Source organism: Poecilia formosa, unplaced genomic scaffold (genome assembly GCF_000485575.1).
Source record: "Poecilia formosa unplaced genomic scaffold, Poecilia_formosa-5.1.2 Scaffold78, whole genome shotgun sequence".
In the NCBI taxonomy this organism is placed as follows: domain Eukaryota; kingdom Metazoa; phylum Chordata; class Actinopteri; order Cyprinodontiformes; family Poeciliidae; genus Poecilia; species Poecilia formosa.
The window spans coordinates 1038477-1059628 of record NW_006800017.1 but is presented as its reverse complement, the minus strand read 5'-3'; the positions used below and the strand labels follow the sequence as shown (position 1 = coordinate 1059628).

The 21152-nt window shown below is 38.1% G+C and overlaps 2 protein-coding genes across 2 annotated transcripts; both read left to right on the top strand.

Moving 5' to 3' along the window:
• The first annotated feature begins 153 nt into the window (after window positions 1-153).
• LOC103140959 (galectin-3-binding protein A-like) lies at window positions 154-4357 on the top strand. The gene is made up of 6 exons (XM_007556338.2): window positions 154-259; window positions 919-1019; window positions 1108-1311; window positions 1487-1621; window positions 2557-2872; window positions 2959-4357. The coding sequence occupies exons 2-6, from the start codon at window positions 941-943 to the stop codon at window positions 4019-4021; spliced, it is 1797 nt and encodes a 598-aa protein (XP_007556400.1). The 5' UTR covers window positions 154-259; window positions 919-940; the 3' UTR covers window positions 4022-4357.
• A 7174-nt stretch (window positions 4358-11531) lies between these two features.
• Window positions 11532-21152, top strand: timp2b (TIMP metallopeptidase inhibitor 2b). The gene is made up of 5 exons (XM_007556337.2): window positions 11532-11891; window positions 19393-19493; window positions 19578-19686; window positions 19809-19933; window positions 20018-21152. Exons 1-5 carry the CDS (start codon window positions 11762-11764, stop codon window positions 20213-20215), a joined length of 663 nt encoding a protein of 220 aa, XP_007556399.1. The 5' UTR covers window positions 11532-11761; the 3' UTR covers window positions 20216-21152.

Sequence of the window (21152 nt, the reverse complement as noted above, 5' to 3'; positions counted from 1 at the left end):
AACTATATCATATTGAAATGGTAAGATATGTTCATTGAACAATTCATTTTTCTAATAGTGTTTGTTATTCTTTGCGTTCCCAGCAATTTGTTATTCAAATTGCTGGGAACGCTGGGGGAGTGATACATCTGGTGACAGAACATATATATTCGGCATCCCTTGTTTTCCACTACACTTTGACAGGGGAGAAGGGGAGAAGTTTGACTTGAAGAATTGAAAAGAGAGGCAGCTCCAGAGGATCAAAATCAGAGGGCTGAAGGTGGGTATTGTTTTATCGGACAGTGATTTATTATTTGATCTGGATATCCTTTATCCAGTGCAGTAAACCATAAAGAAAAAAATAGTTGAATTTATTTTATTTTCACTTTAACTGAAATGCAATTGTTAGAAAGCACCGAAGAGGTTTGTATTTGACTTTAAATTGGATTTAATTTTTTATATTTTTTTAAAATCCTTCTGCAAATTTCAGAAAATTATCCTTTTCATTTATAACATATGCTTTAATAGCTAATGAGCATTAGTCAAGATCTTTAACTTTAAAAAATCCAAATCCAAAGAAGCTTAACACCTCTCACCAATGACAATACTTTCTCAATAATAGTAGGTATTTACATTATAAATAAACTATTCAGATTTGTTTGTCCTATTTTTTTTTTGCATTTTTTTAATTAGTCTTATGTATGTGCTACAACTTCTGCCAACAGAGTACGTCTCTTTTGAAGCAAATACTATACGTATCTTAGCATACTCCTTCTGATCCAAATAAAAACATCCAAGCAGCAGAAACCAATTCAATACATCTCCCATTTAAACCATCATGTTTCAATAGGTTTGGAGTAAAAGAAAATAAGATTTGATCAAAAACGTATGTAAATTACATCTAAATGCATGTTTCTCTCTCTTTTTTTTTGTCTTTAGATTTCTACATTAGAGTTTGGACATGTTCACAAAACTACTTGCAGCAATATTTCTTGCACTTCTGTATTTCTCAGAAGGAGAATGTGCGCTCAACAATCACAGTAAGTCACATAAGTTCCTTGATGCATCTTGACTGACTTAAATGACAGATATTTGCCTTTCAAGCCTTTGTCTGATCTTGCTAAATAGGAAGCAGCCGTGAGCCAAAGGAAGGCGATGTGAGGCTGTCTGGCTCAAGCAGCCCCTCAGAGGGCCGTGTTGAGATTTACCATCAAGGGCAATGGGGATCGGTGTGTGACGACGATTGGGACCTGTCTGATGCCCAGGTGGTCTGTCGTCAACTGAACTTCCAAGGGGCCATAGATGCAGTGACTAAAGCCCGCTACGGACAAGGTACCCTATTTTTCCAGTCATGCGCTGCCAGATGGCAGTGAAAGGACAGCTATCTATGGAGAGTTGTAAATTCAAAACTACTTATAAGCTCATCTCACACCATGTGGTAATTTTTGTAATTTCTAGAAACTTTAAGTACTTAATAATTGTTGTTATTTTTTTGTTATTAACACAGCACATGGACCCATTTGGCTTGATGACGTCGGCTGTAGCGGCCAAGAGCAAAAGCTTGTGTCTTGTAGATCCAGTGGCTGGGGAGTAAATAACTGCGGGCATCAAGAGGACGCTGGAGTTATCTGTGACCCACAAAGTATGTTAACTCTAGTACTGAAAAAGTACCTTTCATTTCACAAAAATGTATTTTTCCACTGCTTGAAGAGTAAGTAATTAAGTAAATGCACACAATCCATTAATGAACAAAACTGATCCAATACTGACCTCTGGTGGATGGTATAAATAATGTCTAAACAAGAAGAGCAGTAATCACTCATTTTGACAAACTGCTGCTCCCTGTCACAAAGATAGCTCTTCTTCCATTTTGAAATGTTGCTCCTGTTGAGATAAGGGTCATGTCTGATTCATGATTCACAGGGTCAAAATTACTATTTATTTGCGTTTTTGTCAATGAATTTAACTGTTTATTAAAGAGAATTTTCTAGAACTTTGGAGAGTCGAGGTAGTAATAAGACAGGCTGTGGTTCATAAAGTGGTATTAATTCCCAGTTTTATACAGAGGTACAAGTTTAGTAACTTCCATTTTGTTTGGAAATGTATCTGCACTTAGAAACAGTAAGACACAGAAGTAATAGTTTAGAAATTCCCTCAAGAACCTTTTCCAGAAACATCATCTATATCCTCACAGTTAGTACATATCTTATTTGTACATTTAAATACTGTTTAGATCATTTCTTTGTTATTCTCTTCTGTAAGGAACATTGAATTCACATTCCTGTCTCAGAGACTGTCAACTAAGAATTTGTTCTTCTCTCTCAATACCAATGCTTAGAATAAATGTATTAAAACAATTAACCACGTCTTTACATGTCATAGTTACCATTATCATCCAATGAAATATATTTTGGTTAACTTGTTTTTAACTAGTTTTGATCACAATGTTCTAGATTTCTGAAAAATTGTTTTAATTATTGTTTAAAATTTTCTGATTGTATTTTTTTCTAGCTGTTCTTGTGATATTATTAAGCCTTTTTTATATTTCCTGTATGTTTTTGCCTCTTTGGTTCTCAGTCTTAAAAATTCAAGATGACAGTAGTGCCCAGAGGACCCAGAGTGACTCTGTATTCTCACTGGACCACAGCACCACCCTCTCAGAGGATCTCGGAATAATCTATGACAGTGGTACCGCTTGTGACTTCCTGATCACATTCCAGACCTCAAATGGAACCAAACAAGAAGACGGCACCCCAGAAGAGACTACGAATACAATCTGTGCACACAAAGCTATCCTCATGTTATACCCTTACTTCAGTGCTTCAGTTGGTGAAAATAACATCACAGTGTCTGTCAACACAACCTGCCAGTCATATTCCACTTCCATAATAAGGTACGCTGAACCTAATTTATGTCTGTGTGTTTATTCTGTAAGTACTTAGTTCTTTTAAAAATGTTTTATGATCTGCTCCATTACAGGTACCTTTATACTCGTCAGATCAATGTGACCTATTCCTCTGCGATGTGCCTCCATCAGCTTGCTTCAGAGTTTGGATTAAGGAAACTGTTTGAGGATGTAGGTCAGGTGATCTCTAAAAGTCTCCCCAATGATGCTTCGTTTTACTCCCAAGTTTCACTTTACAAGTATGCAGTTGAGACAAAGGATCTGATCCTCAGGGACAGCTGCGTCCAGTACATGGCCTGGAACTTCCAAAGCCTGACCGGTTCCCCTGTTTGGGCCGATCTTCCTCTGGAGCTCCTTCATAGCCTCCTCACCCGCTCAGATTTGGTGGTGCCTGATGAGTATTTTGTACTGCAGGTTCTTGAAAGCTGGATCACAAACAATGGTAGCTCCCTGAGTTCAGAACAGCAGGTTGATTTGCTCCGTCTGATTCGCTTCCCCATGATTCCTGCTGAGAAGCTGTATGATCTGGAGTCCAAATCTCTTCTCTTCAGCGCTCACAGGGATCTATATCATGACAGTGTCTTGAAAGCATATCAGTTTATTGTACTTTACAGTACTCTGACCAAATCACAGTTAGACCAAGAGAATGGTGATTACAAGCCCAGAATCTACACAGGTGAGACCTGGAGTACTGCTATTGATTCATCAAAATTGTCATCAAGTCCAAGACGACACTACTACAACTCTCAACGGTATGGTTATGGCTCTTATAACCGATATTACAATTCTCCTCCACCCTCTTCACAAATATCGTTTCATACATCTCTCCACGGCATTGCTGCGTGTGAGAACAGCCGGCTCACCTGGGCAGCAAATGTCTTCAAAACCAGTGACGATTGTTCAAGGGAAGGTGTGCATTGCAGTTCAGCTCCCGCGGCAAAGCTGTCTATGCAGAACAACAATTTGAGGCGTAACATCCGCTTTGACAACCGCGTCCTGCTGACATGTCAGAATAAGTACATCTGTCAGATCCAGGCCTTCCGCAATAACATGGCTCACATTGATCCGGCTCTTGTCTATCCCTGTCCTGACGACAATTACATTTACACATTTGCGGTGAGACCAGAGTTTGTGTGACCCAATGACAGGAAATGACATAAAGTGATGACTACAGGGTGTGGTGATGGCACAGGGGTTAAGCACAGTCCACATAAGGAGGCCTTAGTCCTCAATGCGGCCTTCACAGGTTCAAATCCCGACCTTTTGAACTTTGCTGCATGTCTTCCCTCTCTTTACCTACTTTCTGGTCTTGGCACTTTCAAATAAAGGCCACTAGAGCCAGCGAAAACCTTAAAAAAATGATTACAAGTAGTACGATCACTTTGTGTTATTACTCTTTAACTAATTTAAATCAAATAGCAAATTTGCTTTTAAATGTTTTCTGTTCCTACAACAATTTTCTTTTGTATTTCAATGAATATCGGTATCATATCTTTCACTTGGGGAAACAATTAAAGTGATTCAAAATGTCATCAAAGTGTTGCTGCTTCTTTTTCTTTACATGCTTCAGGAAAGTTGAAAGTTAAAAGAACTCGTTTGGGAACAACAGTAGATTTTTGGCTCATAGTAAGGAAGAGGTGTGGTGGATCGGACATTGGCTCTCAAACAAGAAAGCGCCCCTTTGAGAATTTTGCAATGATCTGTTTGGAAAATCATTTTAATGCTTTTTCTGCATTGTGGTCATTTATCCTTTACAGTTCAAGTTAAGTATAAAATAAGGCCTCTCCACACCCAACATCACCTATAGTGACTGGTAGCATGTTTACCTGTCCTAATCATGTTATTATACAAAGGTATCAGTGAGGAAAACTATGAAAAGGCCTGTTTGCCTGTGATTGAAGCACATAATCCTGCTCATCGATTATTATTTCTTTTTTAAAGCGGAGGAAGTTATAAATAAGTCCAAATACCGGTATGCTTAGGCCCAAACACTTGAGCTGTCTGCCAGAAAGCTGAAGCTAAACAGTTTTCTCCCAATGAATCATCGGATCCTCCAAGGAAGTTACGCTTTCAACAAACATAAGATCATTTTCTCGCATTCCTGAATTTCAGCTACACACAACTGTGTCTCACCTGCATGCATGGACATGTGGTTTATAAAGTAAGTACACTGTGACTAAAGATGTGTCGGTGACTGCAAAAAATGAGTTGATCACATGCAACAAAAAGGTGATCCTTGTTTATGCTTAAATGTGATTCATGACGGCTCCACCAGTCTGATGTAAGCTAGCAGAAGTGAATTAGTCAGAGAGAGGAGAGAGTATGGGATGTGAGGAATTCCTGCTCAGAAACTAACCATAATAAAAAGTTCAGATATTTCATTATAGGTTATCAGTTGGGGTATGACTAACTGTTTATAATAATTGAATTCTTATGTCACTTTACCCACAAAATATTTCATTCAACAAGTCATGTCTGTTTATTTGTTTGATTCGCTCCGAAATTGTGAAATTCTCTTGAGTGGCATTTCTGAACATGACTCTTTGCATGTAGTTTCATCACTTGAACTCCAAAATTTCTCAATTTTCCAAGCTGGCCACAACAAAACACAAATATGGGAGCGAACACACCCAATAACAAACAACACAGTTTATAAAGACGAAAAAGATTCCTAACAAGAAACGCAGAGAGTAACAAAATGTATTAATGCAGAAAACGTTTGCTGTTCGCATTCGGTACAAGTACCAAATCTGAACACACATGCAGAATGTTTATTATATCTAAAATATGGCAATGTATGATTATTTTCAAAAAGTGGCAAACAAAGATGCAAATACTTGTCTGCAGCTTATGTAATATTATATAATTTTGTGTATTTTGGAACATTTCAGCTAATGCGAAGATGAAAAAATCAGACCAAACAAGAAGTTTGTTCTGATTCAACTTCAGACAGTCAGAAAAAAAAAATCTCTTTTATTTGGTGTATGTAAACTTCTGGTTTCGACTATAAGTCATGCCAGTGCATACATACATTACAGAAAAAGTGCTGCAAATTAGCTCCTGTTGTAAGCGCCATTATACAGGCATAAAACACTTGTTTTACTCATTTTTGTCGGTGCTGTTGTGTATCTGTCCCTTTCAGGACAAAACGTATGTAAAAACACGGGGGTTACTAAAAGTTAAGAAACAGATATCAGCTTTAATGAAGTGCTCATGGTGGTTTTACTGGAAAGAAATTGTTCGTCTGAACTTTACGGCGTAATTTTCAGGAAAGGTAATGACTTTTCTCTTTGCTCTTCAAAGGCTCTTTCAGACTCATTTTTAAATTCTACAAAGCATATTAAATTACAAATTATTTCAAGAGCTGCCCTCAACATGGCTGCAAATCAGGGACTGGTGTTATTGTGTTCTGCAGAGGAAATGACTAAGTAATCCCGTACGAACGTTTACAGATGTTCATGAGGTAAAAGTGAAAGTCCCTGCGAGCGTGCATGTTAATTGCCCAACAACAGATCTTTTGTAACACCATGAAGACTCGCAGGAAACACCGTGATCCCTTTCAGCATACTCACAGTGACTAATATGGTTTGACCCAAAGTTGTAGGCAGGTCAAACCAGTTGACCCTTGAGTGTGTGATGTGGTTGTGTTATTTACTGTTTGAGGATCTGTAAAGCAGATGTTTTCCCACCTCCACTATGTCCCCTCATGCAGTTCGTAAGACTGATTCACTGTCCTGTGTTGTCACTGTTCGTATGTGTACGGCTGCACTGATGAATGGAAAAATCTTCGGAAATCCCCCATGTTTATGGATGGATAATTGGTTGAAAAGCTGCAAAATGGTCAGGTCATGCACAAAGTGTGCAGGCACCGGGGAACAGGAGGCGTGAGTTAGGATGTGGGCCTCTACCACAGCACCCACCCGTTCCCCACAATGAGACCCTCTTTTTATGCCTTATTGAGCTCTTCCTTTGGAGACTATTCCTGGCTAAGAAAGTCTGTAATTTAAGGCATAAGGGCCAGTTCACCGGGCCAGCTTCAGGCCCTTTTTTAGCATTTCAAGAAGGGGGACTGCTTACATTGCACTTCTTGGACAAATCCACCTTATTTCAGCAAAATTAAATCCAAATGTTGATATAATAATGCAGGTCTTGAATCATGAGAAATGCTGTGTCTAAGATGAGATCCGCAATGCGGAAAGACACGCAGAATGGTCAGGTTGCGAGGTCATTTCAAATATGCCCAGAAGCTTGTTGACCCGGCGTTCCAGCATCTTTGAGAAAAGGAAGATGAATGTTTGGAGAAGGGGCAGGCGGTTTATTGCCCAGAAGGCGGCGTCTGGTGCCCCTCCGCTGCCTCCAGTAAACCTCCAGAGTGAGACAGAAGCAAATTCCCAACTATGTGGGATGTGTCACTTCCTTTCGTGTTTCTTGATCTCTGCATCACACCCTGACGTCTGTGTTATCGTCTCTTGATACGCCTTTTGTTTCTGGTAACTTCCACTCTGTTTTCGAGTTATTGGGAATTTTCCTAATATAACTGGCACCACTTTTACGGGGAAGTGAAATGGATGTTCACAAGAGGGGCGATACACTGATTGGGTCATCCTTTTGCGAGCTTTTAAGTCAGGCATACAGCGAGAGAGAGAGAGACCTGTGGAAAAGAACCGAGGAAAACTGCTAAACTATGAAAAACAGTGGAAATATTTGCCAGAGTGGCGAGACCACTGACAGTCAGCGGCCAAATATGAGGTCAGCGTGCAAAAGCAGCCACAGTCCTTGTTCCATCTTTTCCCTTCTCTTATTTTTATTGTCAATCATCAGCACTATTACACACAGCAATTCCTCATCTTCCAGAGGCACTGTCGAAGAGGTGAAGTTTCCAATAAACGAACAGTCTATATCTGTCCATGCGTCTAGGAATAAAAATAATGTAAGAATATGAGAATATGCTTCTTCTACTGAGAAATGGAGGCCGTTGGCTTGCTTGTGCTGAGGGGCTTACCAGACTGAATCTATTAAGCATGAGGGGATGATGTCACTTTTCACCAACATGCCAAGTCTCCTACAGACATCCTTGTTTTATCTTTTTTCCTGAAAGTGAGTCTACATGCATAAACACTCTCACTGAAACAACTCATTGACTAACTGCTGCGTGGGATGAGGGTTACTCGGCATTTTATATTATTGGGAAGGGAACAATTCAGGATTACAGTAAAACATTCTCAAAGATAGTAGGAGAACAAACACAGCTGCTGATTCTTATTGTAATGTGGAAAATAAAACCAAAGAACATGTCATTGTTTACAGACTCTGGTAAAGAATTCAAAAATAGACATTGTTTTACTCAATAGAGTAACAGTACCAACAAAAATGTATATTCTTACTGCGGAAAGCACTGGGAGATCCTAATCCTGAATAGCTAGTCTTACCCATTTTTTTTTGGCTGGAATAAGTTTAGTGGCATTGCTTCTTGCCATCTACCAGTCTCTGACACAGTTCTAAGGAAAGTTTGCTTCATGCCTCACTTTCAACTGTGAGACGTTTGAGGGGTTTCTTGTGCGTGCAGCCTGTTTCAAGTCCCCCCACAGCATCTCAGCGAGATTAAAATCTGAGGTTTTACTCCGCCCAGGACTTTCCTGATCTTGTGTTGCTCACCAGATTGATGTGGCCATGTTTTATTTTAGCCATTTTAAAAGGAAATTGGTTTGTGGGTATCCTAATTACACCCTCACCTAAAGCTGGATATTATTGTTATTATTGCATCTACAGATCATTTGTATGCATTGTTGATTATTAAGTATGATCTTTATGTGTGGTTTATAAAAATGATGCTGATATTTGCCATTTTCAGTGTGGTTTTTATGCAAGTTTTTGATCTGAGTCGATGTTAAGAAATTGTTTCTGCTCTTTACAAGCTTCATCCCTGCCAGTTGTTTGTTAGTCGACTGCATGAAGAATGGCAATAACCGTTCTAAAGTGATATCACCTGCTTTTGTTAAATTTACATTTTAGGAGCTTTAGAGGAGCTTTAGACTATCCAGGTACACAGACCTCCTGGTTTTTCATAAAACCGCCTGGCTGAACTTTGCTCTCATTTCCCCAACGACCTCTTATGATATAACTCTTTGAAAAGTTTTTGCGTCATCCAGTTCATCTCTGTAAGTCTGCAGATGTGGCTATAATCCAGTAGCTTGCCACCATCGGCGTGTGAGTGTGTGTATGAACGCACATTCACACACTGAATGTTTGAATGACTGAATGCTTTGTGAGGCACTTTGGAGTCCTTTGGATTAGACAGATCCCTAAACTAGTACAGGCCATTTATCTTTTTTTTTTTTTTTTTCTTTTTTGGCTTTTTTCCTTTTAAATCTGCTTCAGAGCAGAATGAACAGGTCTATGAATGACAGCTAGTTGCTCATGTCCTGAGGAGGCAACATTGTCTCTCAATGTTACTGATAGAGCATTTTCTCCATCTGTACAGTGTTAAACTGTTTGTATATTGTTTATTCTATTTGTTTCGAAAATGCTGTGATAGTTAAGCAAAATTCAATAGGACACATGATATAGTCGTGAATATTTGTCTCAAAGCTTTCAGGGATGAATACGATGGTATTTGCTCACTCAGGTTTTTGGTACATGCCCCCAGACAAATAAACAAATAAAAAACAAACATGTGTTTAATCACGGCTTATTCTTGGTTTATCAAGGAAGGAATCACAGTTTCACTACAGGTTTGGTTACTTGGGTTTTTAATCCCCTAAAGCAAATTAAATTACAATTTCAAATTAATAGTTTTCTCTTTCTTGTGTCTTTGTCTGATGTTACTGTTTTCCCGTGATCTAAAAGTGGCAAAGTCAAGAGAAGAAATATAGACGAGTCTGAAGGAAAATAAACAACTAAGCTCAAGAAAAGAGCAGCAAAGAGAAATTCATTGTCTTATAAGCTGAGTTACTGATCACAAAATATTACGTTTTTAAATATTAATCTTTAGTGCACAAATGGTCAGTCAGTACATAGTTTAATATTATAATCTTCAGAAAGTTGAAAAAATAAAACAAGGCATTTTTGTTTAATGACGTCAAAAGTAAAAGAAAAATATTTAGATTTTCGTTTGAGGTTTAAAATGATGAAAAACAAAATCATTAGTAAACGTAAAAAAAACCAAATCCTATACTCTTAGACAGACATTAAATAGTGCATCAGTAAGAGGCGCTGTTTCTTTTTTTCAATTCAGAAGTGTTGCGTGTATTTTTCACCACAAAAAATAAAATAAAATACAGGAAACAAGAATATGTCATAAACATAAAGTTTAGATGAGAATACTGATGTAGTAATTTTATTTTATTACTTCCAGAGTATTTGAGCAAGCACTCAAAAACGCTCAACCGTACCATATATGGGCAGTGACGTCACGACGGATGGCGCATTAGTGCCGGTTGAGGTTTGGATGATGACAGAATAAAAGAAAATTCTGGTTAGTTTTTACTTTTAGTTGCTGGATCCTTTTTAAATTTTAATTATGAAAGGAGTCTTAATCTACGTTATTTCTCATCCAGCTTCGACCAAAAACAGAAAGAAAACTGTAGTTAAATGTAATTTAATGTTTTGTACTTTGGAGTAGAATCAGTTTCTGATAAAAAAAAAAAAAAAATCCAACAACCAAATTCAAATGACGCAAGAACATTTAAGATAAACACAAAATTCAATGAGACTTATCAATGGCACTGATGATGTCGAAAGCACCTTATCAAAAATATTGGCAGTAATATCACATTATGAAAGAACAAACTTTACTGGAACAGGTTGAGGGTGTCAGACTGTTAGAAATCATGTTTACTTTTATTGTGCTGATCAGTTTGTTTCAGCTGCTCTTAACATGACAGAAACCTTCCTTGCTGGTTGCTGACTACTAAAACGTGAGATGTATTTCTTTAAAAAAAAAAAAAAAAAAAAAAAGATTTTCACGAGTATGGATGGACAAGGAAATATTTCTAAAAACCATGTCCTCGTCATTTTAATGGACAATGACGTCATCAAAACTTTACTTCGCTAGTTCAAGTTCAGGTGTGAAGGAACCTAGAATTTCCCAAAAGGCATCAATGTTTTGGCTCTGTTTCCTGGTGATATCATGCGAAAACATGGGGAAAATAAATTCAAAGCAATTTAAAATATCTAATCAACTGTTATAACCCTAAACATAATAGCTTGTAGTCTTTACATCAGTGTTTCAAAAAGAAGGACAACTTTTGTTTTCCACCTCAGGTTTATGAGCAAAAATCTATGCACAAAGCGTGCACACTCCAGAAAGATTTATTTATTTATTTATTTATTTATTTATTTATTTATTTATTTATTTGTGACATTAGCAGGGAGACTAGACCACGCAGTCATCTACGGGACACAGGTTAAGTTTAGTTCAAGAAATTATAGATTTAAGAAATACAGATTTTTTTTTCTGTATGTAAAAAAAAAAGGAGAAGGTCAGACGTTGGAGTGTGACTTAATTATCCGGCCTCTTCATGCAACTGACGTACGTCAGATCGGAGCTGACGGAGTTCGCCCTCACATGTGAAAAACTGGGAGGCCCTGACCCCTCAGCACGCCGCCCTGAAGAAGAGGCGGAGCCTGATGCCTGCAAATAAAACTCGCTTTTCCTCTTGTGGAAAACAGTCAGGGATCAAGTGTGATCGGCTTTGCAACGGGAAAGACCCTCTACTCGCCTCCACTGGCCGCCTCATACTTTTTGACAGTCAGTTTGCACCGTCTGTTCTACAGCAGGGGATCATTTCACTTCTTCTTTGTTAGGCTTTAGGGTACTCTCCACTGCGCAACCTCCTTCTTCTAAACCCCCACTTTGTAAGTTGAAAGTTTTTAAAGATGAGCTGCACAATGAACAGCTGTTTGGTCGCTCTGGCGATCCTGTTTCTGTGGCGCGTTGAAGAAATGGCAGAAGCCTGCAGCTGCTCCCCTGCGCATCCTCAACAGGCATTCTGCAACTCAGACGTCGGTGAGTTCACTTTACGGCTACTATTTAATACAACTATTAAGCAAAAGATGCATTTGTTTATGCTGCACATAAGTCGTTCACTGTCTCTCGAAAGAATCTTTACTTTCTATTTACGGTAAAAAAAAAAAAAAAAAATGTAAAAAATTAGCATTCATAAGTGCAGTTATTTCTGCTCCCAAACAAAGCCAGGCTGCAGGGCTTAGCAAAAAAAAAAAAAAAAATGTAGGAGGATTAAGTTTTCTTTCCATGTCCCTCCCCTTTTAACCAGCTAATCATCTGTTGATGTTCCTGAATCTTGCGCTTGCGGTTTCTGCACTCTCTCCTATATATATATATATATATATATATATATAAAACCATATGCTATAAAGTGAAGTTTAAAGAAATACTGATACTGCCAATCTCCTGGAAAGTTTTTTTTCTCTGTCTTAATTGTGTTTACATGGCACACTCATCATCTCTGAAGTCTGAAAACGTTGACATATTGTTGTATTTCCCATTGATATTCTGTGCAAACATAGAAATTTGGCAACATATGAAAGATTCCTTATTGGCTGTTTATTTTTTTTCTTTCATTTTCCGAAGGTGAAGTAAACATTTTGCCTTTTACAAAACACTGCTCTTTTTTTTTTCCTTTTAAGAAATACATGGAGCTAACAGGGACCAGCTTGTGCTGTTATTTGAATTAGGGTTTCTGAGCCCACCCCCTTTCCCCCCACACTCCCCTTATTCCATAGCAGCCTGAGTGTGTGGCTCTTACACAGAAGAGAACTCATTTAGTGATTTTTCCTTAGCCATGAGATTCCTCAGCTATGGAGATTAAAGAAACCCTTTTTTGTCCTGAAGAATTTACTGCCAACAAAAGGCTGGTTTTGCTTCTTTCTTTTTGTCTTTTATTTGGAGCAGTTTGATAGCTGGGGAACAGGCCATGAATGTTTCAGACTGTTGCATGAAGAGGATTTTCCTTCCTTGCATAGTTGCATCATTCCGTGAATGTCCCAGTGTGTGAAATGGTTGTTTTGCCATTGCTGGAGAAGGTTTACAGTGGGAAAAACCCAACACCTCTAATTACAGGTATCCACCTAGCTACCTGTTGACTTTAAGTGAGTCCTCGCCCCCTCTCTCTTCCTGAAATTAGTTAGTCATGTTTAATCATTGTGAGTAGGTAAAAGAAACTCATTTTAACTCTTATGTCGTTGGCTTTTACTTGCAGTACGATCATTTTAAATCTGCTCTGAATGCTGTTTTTACAGTTTCCTGCATTCGTACCCCTGAATGTTTTCCTCATTTTGTCACTTTGCAGCCACACAGTCTAATATCTTTTAATAGGCTTTTATGTGGCAGAGCTACACAAAGTAGCACATCATGGTGAAACGCAATGTAAATGATTCCATGTTTGCAAAAAAGTAATTGCCAATAAAAATCTTGCACTTATACCCCTAAATGAAGCCAGTGATGTGGCCGGGAAGCTGATGGAAACTCATGTGTAAGTGCCTGTGAACCGGTCAACTCTAACCCTTGCACTCCACAGAACCGACCTTTGGAAAAGCCGTGAGAAGAGAGACATTGTTGAAAGAAAGTTCCCCGTCTGCAGTTTCTTTAGGCCATGTAGGAATCTGGTGTGTTGGAACAGAGAAACCTCAAAAATACAGGACAGCAGATGCTGAGGACCAGATTAAAAACCACGGCATCAAAAGTATAAACTGTTTGTTCTGTGGTAAGACTTACAAAGGCTACTGTCGGAACATGCTGGCCTTTGAATGACGAAGGTTACTTTCGTCGGATGAGACCAAAATTGAACTTTTAGAGCAATGTACAAAAAGGCTGTGTAGTGAAACACTAACACTGGAACATCATGTTGAAGACGCTACTGTCACACAAGGTGATGGCGGCATTATTTTGTTTGCATGTTTTTCTTTAGTAATTGGCTAAAAAGATGGGTGGAGCTAAATGTAGACGATTTATGAAAGAAAACATTTAAATTCATAAAGCCACCGCCACAGGAAATGATTTACTTAATAGCTTTTTCGTGTCTCCTATGATGCATCTGCCCAACTACGGATATAAATTCAGTTATTAATCTGTAGTAAAACCTGACAAATGATGTTTCCCAGTCTGTCCATATTCAATATGATTTAGTCTGAGCAGTTTTCCAAAGAGGAATTGTCAAAAACCTTGAAAACCATGTGTCATTTTCCCTTCATTTCACTGTTGTACCCTATTTTGTGTTGGTCTCATAAAATCAATTGACGCTTATGGCTGTAAACCAACAAAACTGTCTCTATAAGGCACTCTTTTTTTTTTTTAAACCCAGACAGCGTCTGCGTTTGACTAAGCCAAGATGCCGATACTCACCTGAACTTCCTGACTGATTCATTGAATGAGAGTCTCTGAGGTCAGGTTCTGACACGACACTAATGCCGACACCTCGGCTGCAGCTTCAGCACCATGGATAGACCCTAAAAAAGAAAAAAAAAAATTCTAAGAGGTCAAACTCTCTAAACAGAAGGGTTATGAATTTTCTTAGTGCTTTAATTTAACTCATGGTCCGCTTTGTGAGCTGTAGAACTTTTATGTGAAGATGAAATGTTGAGAGTAATGTATCTCTATAGAACCAGCTTCGCCTGCAGATTTGCTAAACCTCAAATTTCTTAATTCGCCAAGATGTAGGGAAGGTCAGACTGTCAGCAGTGCAGAACATTCTACATCGCCAATTGCTCAACCTCATGCGTAAAGGATCCTAAAAAATGGAGAAATGGAAGCATTTCATCACAATTTCACTGTAAGACGAACTACTGCAGTGAAGTGACAGTAATGAGAGGCACAATCCACTGACAGTCTTTTTGGCCATTTTCTTATTGGAGTGTGTCATTCTTACTCAATTACAGCAAACTAAATGCTTAGCTAGAACCCCGTCATGTCTGCTTATCCTATCATATCGGAGGATGTCTCAAAAACATTACCGATAAATGAAAATCCATGTCCTGGCTTTTCGCCTGAGGCAGAAGAATGTTCAGAAGCCAGATGGTGTCCTCATTATGCACTTCTGCACTTCTTTATTTCATTAAACAACAACAAAAAAAAAGATCATCATCTCCCTTTTGTACAAGGAGGATGAATCATTTGAGACCATGAAAGCAGAACTGAGCCTAAACTTTGCTTCCCAGATAAACACACAGCTCTTCAAGCTGTGCAAACAGTGCTGACACTGAAACCAGGAATCTTTACTTCCTTTCTTTCTTTCTTTCTTTCTTCCCCTCTCCAGCGCACCCTGCAAGCAATAAGGCGCTGGATTTATTCAGGAAACTTGTTGAGAGACTTGCCTTCAAGAACAACATATGCAACCATTTTGTAACATTTGCAAAGGGCAATTGAGAGTTAGTTTATTATCATGCTTTATTCCTGTTACTTTCATGATAATTGTAAATTACCAGAACAGTTCCCCAACTTGACTCATGCAGTCAAGTTGGGCAATGCTGCATTTCCTACAAAAAAGCAAGTCTTGAAAAGGCTTTTCAGTTTTCACTCTTCCAGCTCTAAACGACTTTACTGTGATGTGTGGAAAATGTTTCCTTGCTGGACCCATGACACGGCACGATTTATTTATTTATTTTTACTCGATTTTTAACAAGTTATAAACTTGCATCAGTCTGCAGAGGAGGGTCAGTTGTCGCTGTGAGTCAGCATGGAAAACTGTTTATTTTATGAAGAGCAGAAGAGAAACAGTCTGTCCAAATTCTGAGAACATTTTCTGTTACCGTCACTTACTGTTGTGTTTGTTTATCTCTCTTGGACATTTGATGCATTTGATGAGCTTTTGTTCGCTTGATAAAATTAAGTTTTAGCCTGATGTTGATCAGGAGGGTTGATTTAAAAAAAAAAAAGACTCAATAGCTTAATTTGCAGAGGGATGTTTGTGTCATAAAAACAAAAAAAAAAGTTGTATTTTTTTATGCACACACAGAACTGAAAGAGTTGTTTGTGTTTCTTTTGTTCAGCCTTTGTGGCTTTTTAGAGGAAAACAGGTGCAATTACATGACATGCATGTTCCTTTTTTCGCCTCTTTGTTTTTTGTTGTTTTTTTTTAAACCCACTCCCATAACCGCAATACCATTTTGCAAAAACTTATGTTTATTGTTTGAGTCACTGGGAAAATTCAATGCTTCCTTCAGTTCCCAGTTTTGTAAACCTCCACAGCCTTCTAAGGGGCTTTGTCAGCCTCTTTCAGTAATTATCATATCCAAGGAGAGATGTATATAAATTGTGTACCAGAAAAAGGATATAAAATCAACTGCAGCAAAAGGAGCGGGGAGGGCGAAGAAAAACAATGTGGTATGGGAGTGATGAAATAAACATTTTTATAGTTTTTGGTGATTATTGTGGGCAACATGGTGGTGTGATGGTTTGCACTGTCACTCCAGAACAAAAGCGGACATTGTATGCTTGCAGGTTCTTCCCGTTTCCGTGTGGGTTTCCTCCCACATTCTCCCTACCCAACCTTTGGGTACGAAAAACAAACCGGGATAGGAAAATGAATGAATGATGATATTGGCTAAATTCATGTTATTTTTAATTGGTTGATAGAAATATACTGAAGAAAAAAAACAGCTTCATACTTTCCTGTTTCTAGTGGCTACAAACCCACTGATCTGACTTTCTACACATTTGATTATTTCCCTCAAGGCTTTCAAAACGCTTTTGCCAAGACGTTAACGCATGTCAATTGAAACTCTTATTCCTCAAAAAAATCCCCAAATCTAAAAGATGTAGGTATTTTAAGAACTTGCAATGCTGATATAATCAAAAGCTTTGTGTTTGGATGTTTGTCCATAAATTTGAAATGCACCTATCCATCAATTTTCCAAAACTCCTGAGTCTGAATGATCTTTTTCAAATGGTATTAAGGCTGAAAAACATTGTGACAATCCGTAATTAATTCATGATTAGTCTCAGTTTTAAAAGAAAAACACAAAAAAGCCTGATCATCTAGTTGGATTTTGATTACATTTTTGGTTTACTTTTGTCTTTACGCATCAATGTTCAGCTTGAGTAAAACAAGTAAACCACTAGTTCCCTGTAACAGGACAACTTCTTTGTCGGAAAACAGCTACGTGCTGAAAGTCTAAGAGCATCTGATGGAATCGAGTCAACACAATCTTCTTTAGCTAAGAGGTTGACCTGCCCAGGTGTTTGGAAACTTGGAGTTGTTTTTGTTTTTTACCTCTTCTACCCCAATTTTTAACCTCAAAATACTACAAAGGCATTGAAAACCCTTCTTTTCACTACAGAAAGGAGTCAAATTTCTGATTAAATCCTAAGTGTTAAATTATCTCTAATATTTTTGAAAAAAATATTGTTAGCCATGGAAATGTTGCTTCAGTCAGTGTCTTTGATTAAATCCTAAGGAAACAAGATGCAGTGTGAGTAAGGAAAAACAATGTTTTTTTACCACTTGTTATCTATTTTATGGTAAACTAATTAGTTTGTTCTGATTTATGTATAAAATCCCTAAGTATGATAAATCCTTCATCCTCAAAAAAAAAAACTTCAGATTACTTTAAAGTAGATATGAGGTATGAGGACGGGATTAATGGAATAATATAGCTCAGCCTAATTTTCAATCCACTACAACAGAATTAAATAAAAAGTAGCAGCCCACACATATTTACAACTTCATGCTCCAGTTTCCTTTTCTATTATGGTTTTCCGATGCGTTTTGCATCCGTCCTACTTTACTCTACCAGCAGTGATCAGAATAATTCTGCACATTTGAGCAAAAGAGGATTATCAATAATCCGCTGCTGGGGCAGAAAACTTCCAAGAGTTTCTCAGCACCTCAGCATGGGCTCCAGAGCGAACAGCTGGTGAGGAAAACTTCAAACAATAGTTTTTCTCCTCATAAACATGGCATATTTTAATACACCATGGGTGACGTGAGCAATGCTTCTGTCGTTGTTCTGTTAATGTGTCTGCTAAAAACAACTGCTTTGTGCGGATGATTTAAAATCTGAACATTCTTGTCAACTCGAATCTTACAGAGTAATAAATTCTGTTCTGTACTTACAAGGACGTTATTGCTGTAAGGATTGCAAGGTTGAGTGATCTACTCCCATTTGTTTTATAGTTGTTCAGCAGCAGCAAAGTTTTCTCCAATCTTCAGTAGTTAAGTGATCTAAGCTCTGGTTAGAGTCTAAAAGCACCAAGACAGCTGGCATCTCAGAGCAAACATAAAATAAGGTCATTAAACATTCTTAAGAGCTGTTTTGGAACAATGAAAAGTTTAATGATTGCTGTTTGGCTCGAGTCTGCAACAGACTTAAAAAAGAAAAAGTTTTCAACAAACTTGGAATAAAAAAAAAAGTTGGCTCAGTTATGAGAGGCGGCGTAATTTAAATAGTTGATCTTATTTGGTAAAGCAGTAGGTAAGTATTGATCCATGGAAATCTGCAGCTGCCACCTTGAGAAAGCAAAGACCAAACTGGAATTTGAGAAAGAACATCTGGTTAGCATTAACTCTGTCGCTGGTTTCCCCCTCTTAAAAATGTAAACTGTAAGCCTTTTCCTTTTGCGGTGGTGTTAGGAATTTACAGTAATACTTTATGCATTATGCAGGTAATCCAGAGGTATTTGGTTCCAGTTGGTGCCATATTTTGCACTGAGGATATGAGCTGCTTTTTTTTTTTTTCTGAGCTCACGAGGGAGGAGCTGAGGCAACATGCATTAAAAAAAAATAAAAGAAGTGCTTGATTTGCACGTCAGCACCTCTATCCAGATGGCAAAGCCGGCCGATAGAAAGAGGCCTGCAGGCAGGCAAAAGGGAAGATATTTTGTTCAGCTTTTCAAAGACTGCTGACTGGCTTCCTCCTAACTAGGCCTGAGAACCTACAAGCAGGCAGCACACATTCCTCTCTTTGACTGCAGCTGATGAAACACTCATGTGCTTCTGTCTTCTCAACAGTGGGCACATGTGAGCCCTCAGATATACAGTGCCTTGCAAACGTGTTTATGCCCCTTGAATGTTTATGCTACTCAAAACTCTACAAACAAACTTTGATGCTTTTAATATTTTTATAAGTATCCAGAACTTTTCTTTTTTTTTTTTTTGTGAATTGAGCTCATCCTATGTTCATTAGTTATAAAATTGGCTTTCAAGTCCAATTATTTGTACAACTTTTTGGGGCTATGTCTCTACCATATTTGCACATATAGACTCTGAATATATATTTTTTTGGTCTATTCTTCTTTGCAACTCCACCTCAGTCAGATTAGATGAGTAGCATCTGTGGAGATCAGATTTCAAGTCACAATAATGCATCTTTGATCTGAACCGACTTCTTTGTCTTTGCTTGCCAAGCCAAATGGTGGCGATGATGTCTTCAGATATGTTGTTGAAATAAAAAAAAAATACTGTTCACATTTAGCCAAGCATTGTCATTTTATGTCCTTATTGAAATAAAATTTGCTCATCTGGGTTGCTGTGTGTGTGTGTGTCTGTCTTTAGTTATTAGGGCAAAGGTTGTTGGAATGCAGGAAGTTGAGAGCGGCAACGATGTCTACGGGAATCCCATCAAACGTATCCGGTTTGATGTCAAACAGATCAAGGTATGAGGACAAACTGTTTTGATTCTCTTTATGACTACAAATAATCAGTATAGTAAATCTGCTTTTCGCTGTTTGAATCACCAGATGTTCAAAGGTCCCACTCAGGATATCGATGCCATCTACACTGCACCAACTTCAGCAGTGTGTGGAGTGACTCTGGACACTGTCGGAAAGAAGGAGTACCTCATCACCGGTATTATGTTTGCCTCATCTCCAACTATGTGTTTTGACATTTGAAACGTTGTTCAAAATGGATCTGTACGTCCCTTTTTGACATTTAGAATTTCTTCTTTTACATTATTTTCCTAAATGTAGGTAAACTGGAGACCGATGGGACGATGCACATCACCTTGTGTGACTTCATTGAGCAGTGGGAGACACTGAGCGCCATGCAGAAGAAGAGCCTGACTCAACGCTATGAGACCGGCTGCGACTGCAGGGTACAAAAGTTTTCTCTTGTTCTGATAAATTTAAACTATATCTAAAAGCAGCTTTTCCTCACAGTTTTCTTTTAAAACCCTCAGATCATCCGCTGCACCTCCATCCCCTGCATGATCAACAGCCCGACGGAGTGCCTTTGGACAGACTGGGTGATTGAGAAGACGGTGAATGGGGAGCAAGCCAAGCACTTCGCTTGCATCAAAAGGAACGATGATTCGTGCGCCTGGTACAGAGGCAGCGTGCCACCCAGAAAGGATTTCCTGGACATTGAAGATCCATAACTCCTCTTTTGTGGAACAGTCTGAAGATTGTTGCAATTTAAATGTTCCAACACACATTTACATACACACACGCGCACACACACACATACAAAGAAATTAAAAAGAAAAAAAATCCTTGTAGACTTTTTTTATTATTAATTGTTGTGTGAGAGCTCTGGAAAGAGGAAAGCTATTACTTACTTCAGGTTGCATGTTATGAAAAACTCTGCACCTTTCCCCACTTCAACCTTTTTTGAAGCACTTCCTCATCAACCACTTATTCTCCAGCTGAAATAATCTGTTTAGGTTACCATTTTATAGTATTTATCCTCATGTGCTTCACATCTGTAATGAATTAAATTTTCTTTATTTAAAGTGGGATGGAAATGTTTAATGCAGCATTCAGAAACTTGAAATTTTCTCACGGCGTTCCAACTTTATAGCAACCCCTCAGCCCCCTACCCACCTATCAGAACAGAGAAAAATGCACTTTGAGAACCATTTTGTTTTTACAAACACTTTCAATGGGCAAGTGACACATTTATTCAAACTTTCTATATAAAGAAGCGCACAGACTGATCATTCTTTTGGCAAGTAATGTCACTGATAAAAATATGGAAAAACAAATTTTTTATTAGTTTAATATACAGATTTTGTATTAAAAAAGACAAACGAGATCAGTGTTAAATGTCTGACTCAACCTTTAGGGTTGTTACATATTGAGGTTTTGTAACCAATCTTTTTTTTTTTGCATAAATGCTGAAAAGAATTTTAATAGTTGAGTTGTCACTTGAGTTTAATATAAAATTGTATAATTTTTTTTTTCTTCTGTGTTTTGCAATGTGATATCTTGTGCTGGTTTCACATGGGATTTTGGAGGCAAAAGATTTTTGCATGCATGTCCAGCTCTGACCGTTTTTGTACATTTGGCTATTAAAATGTAAATGCTGTGTTAATG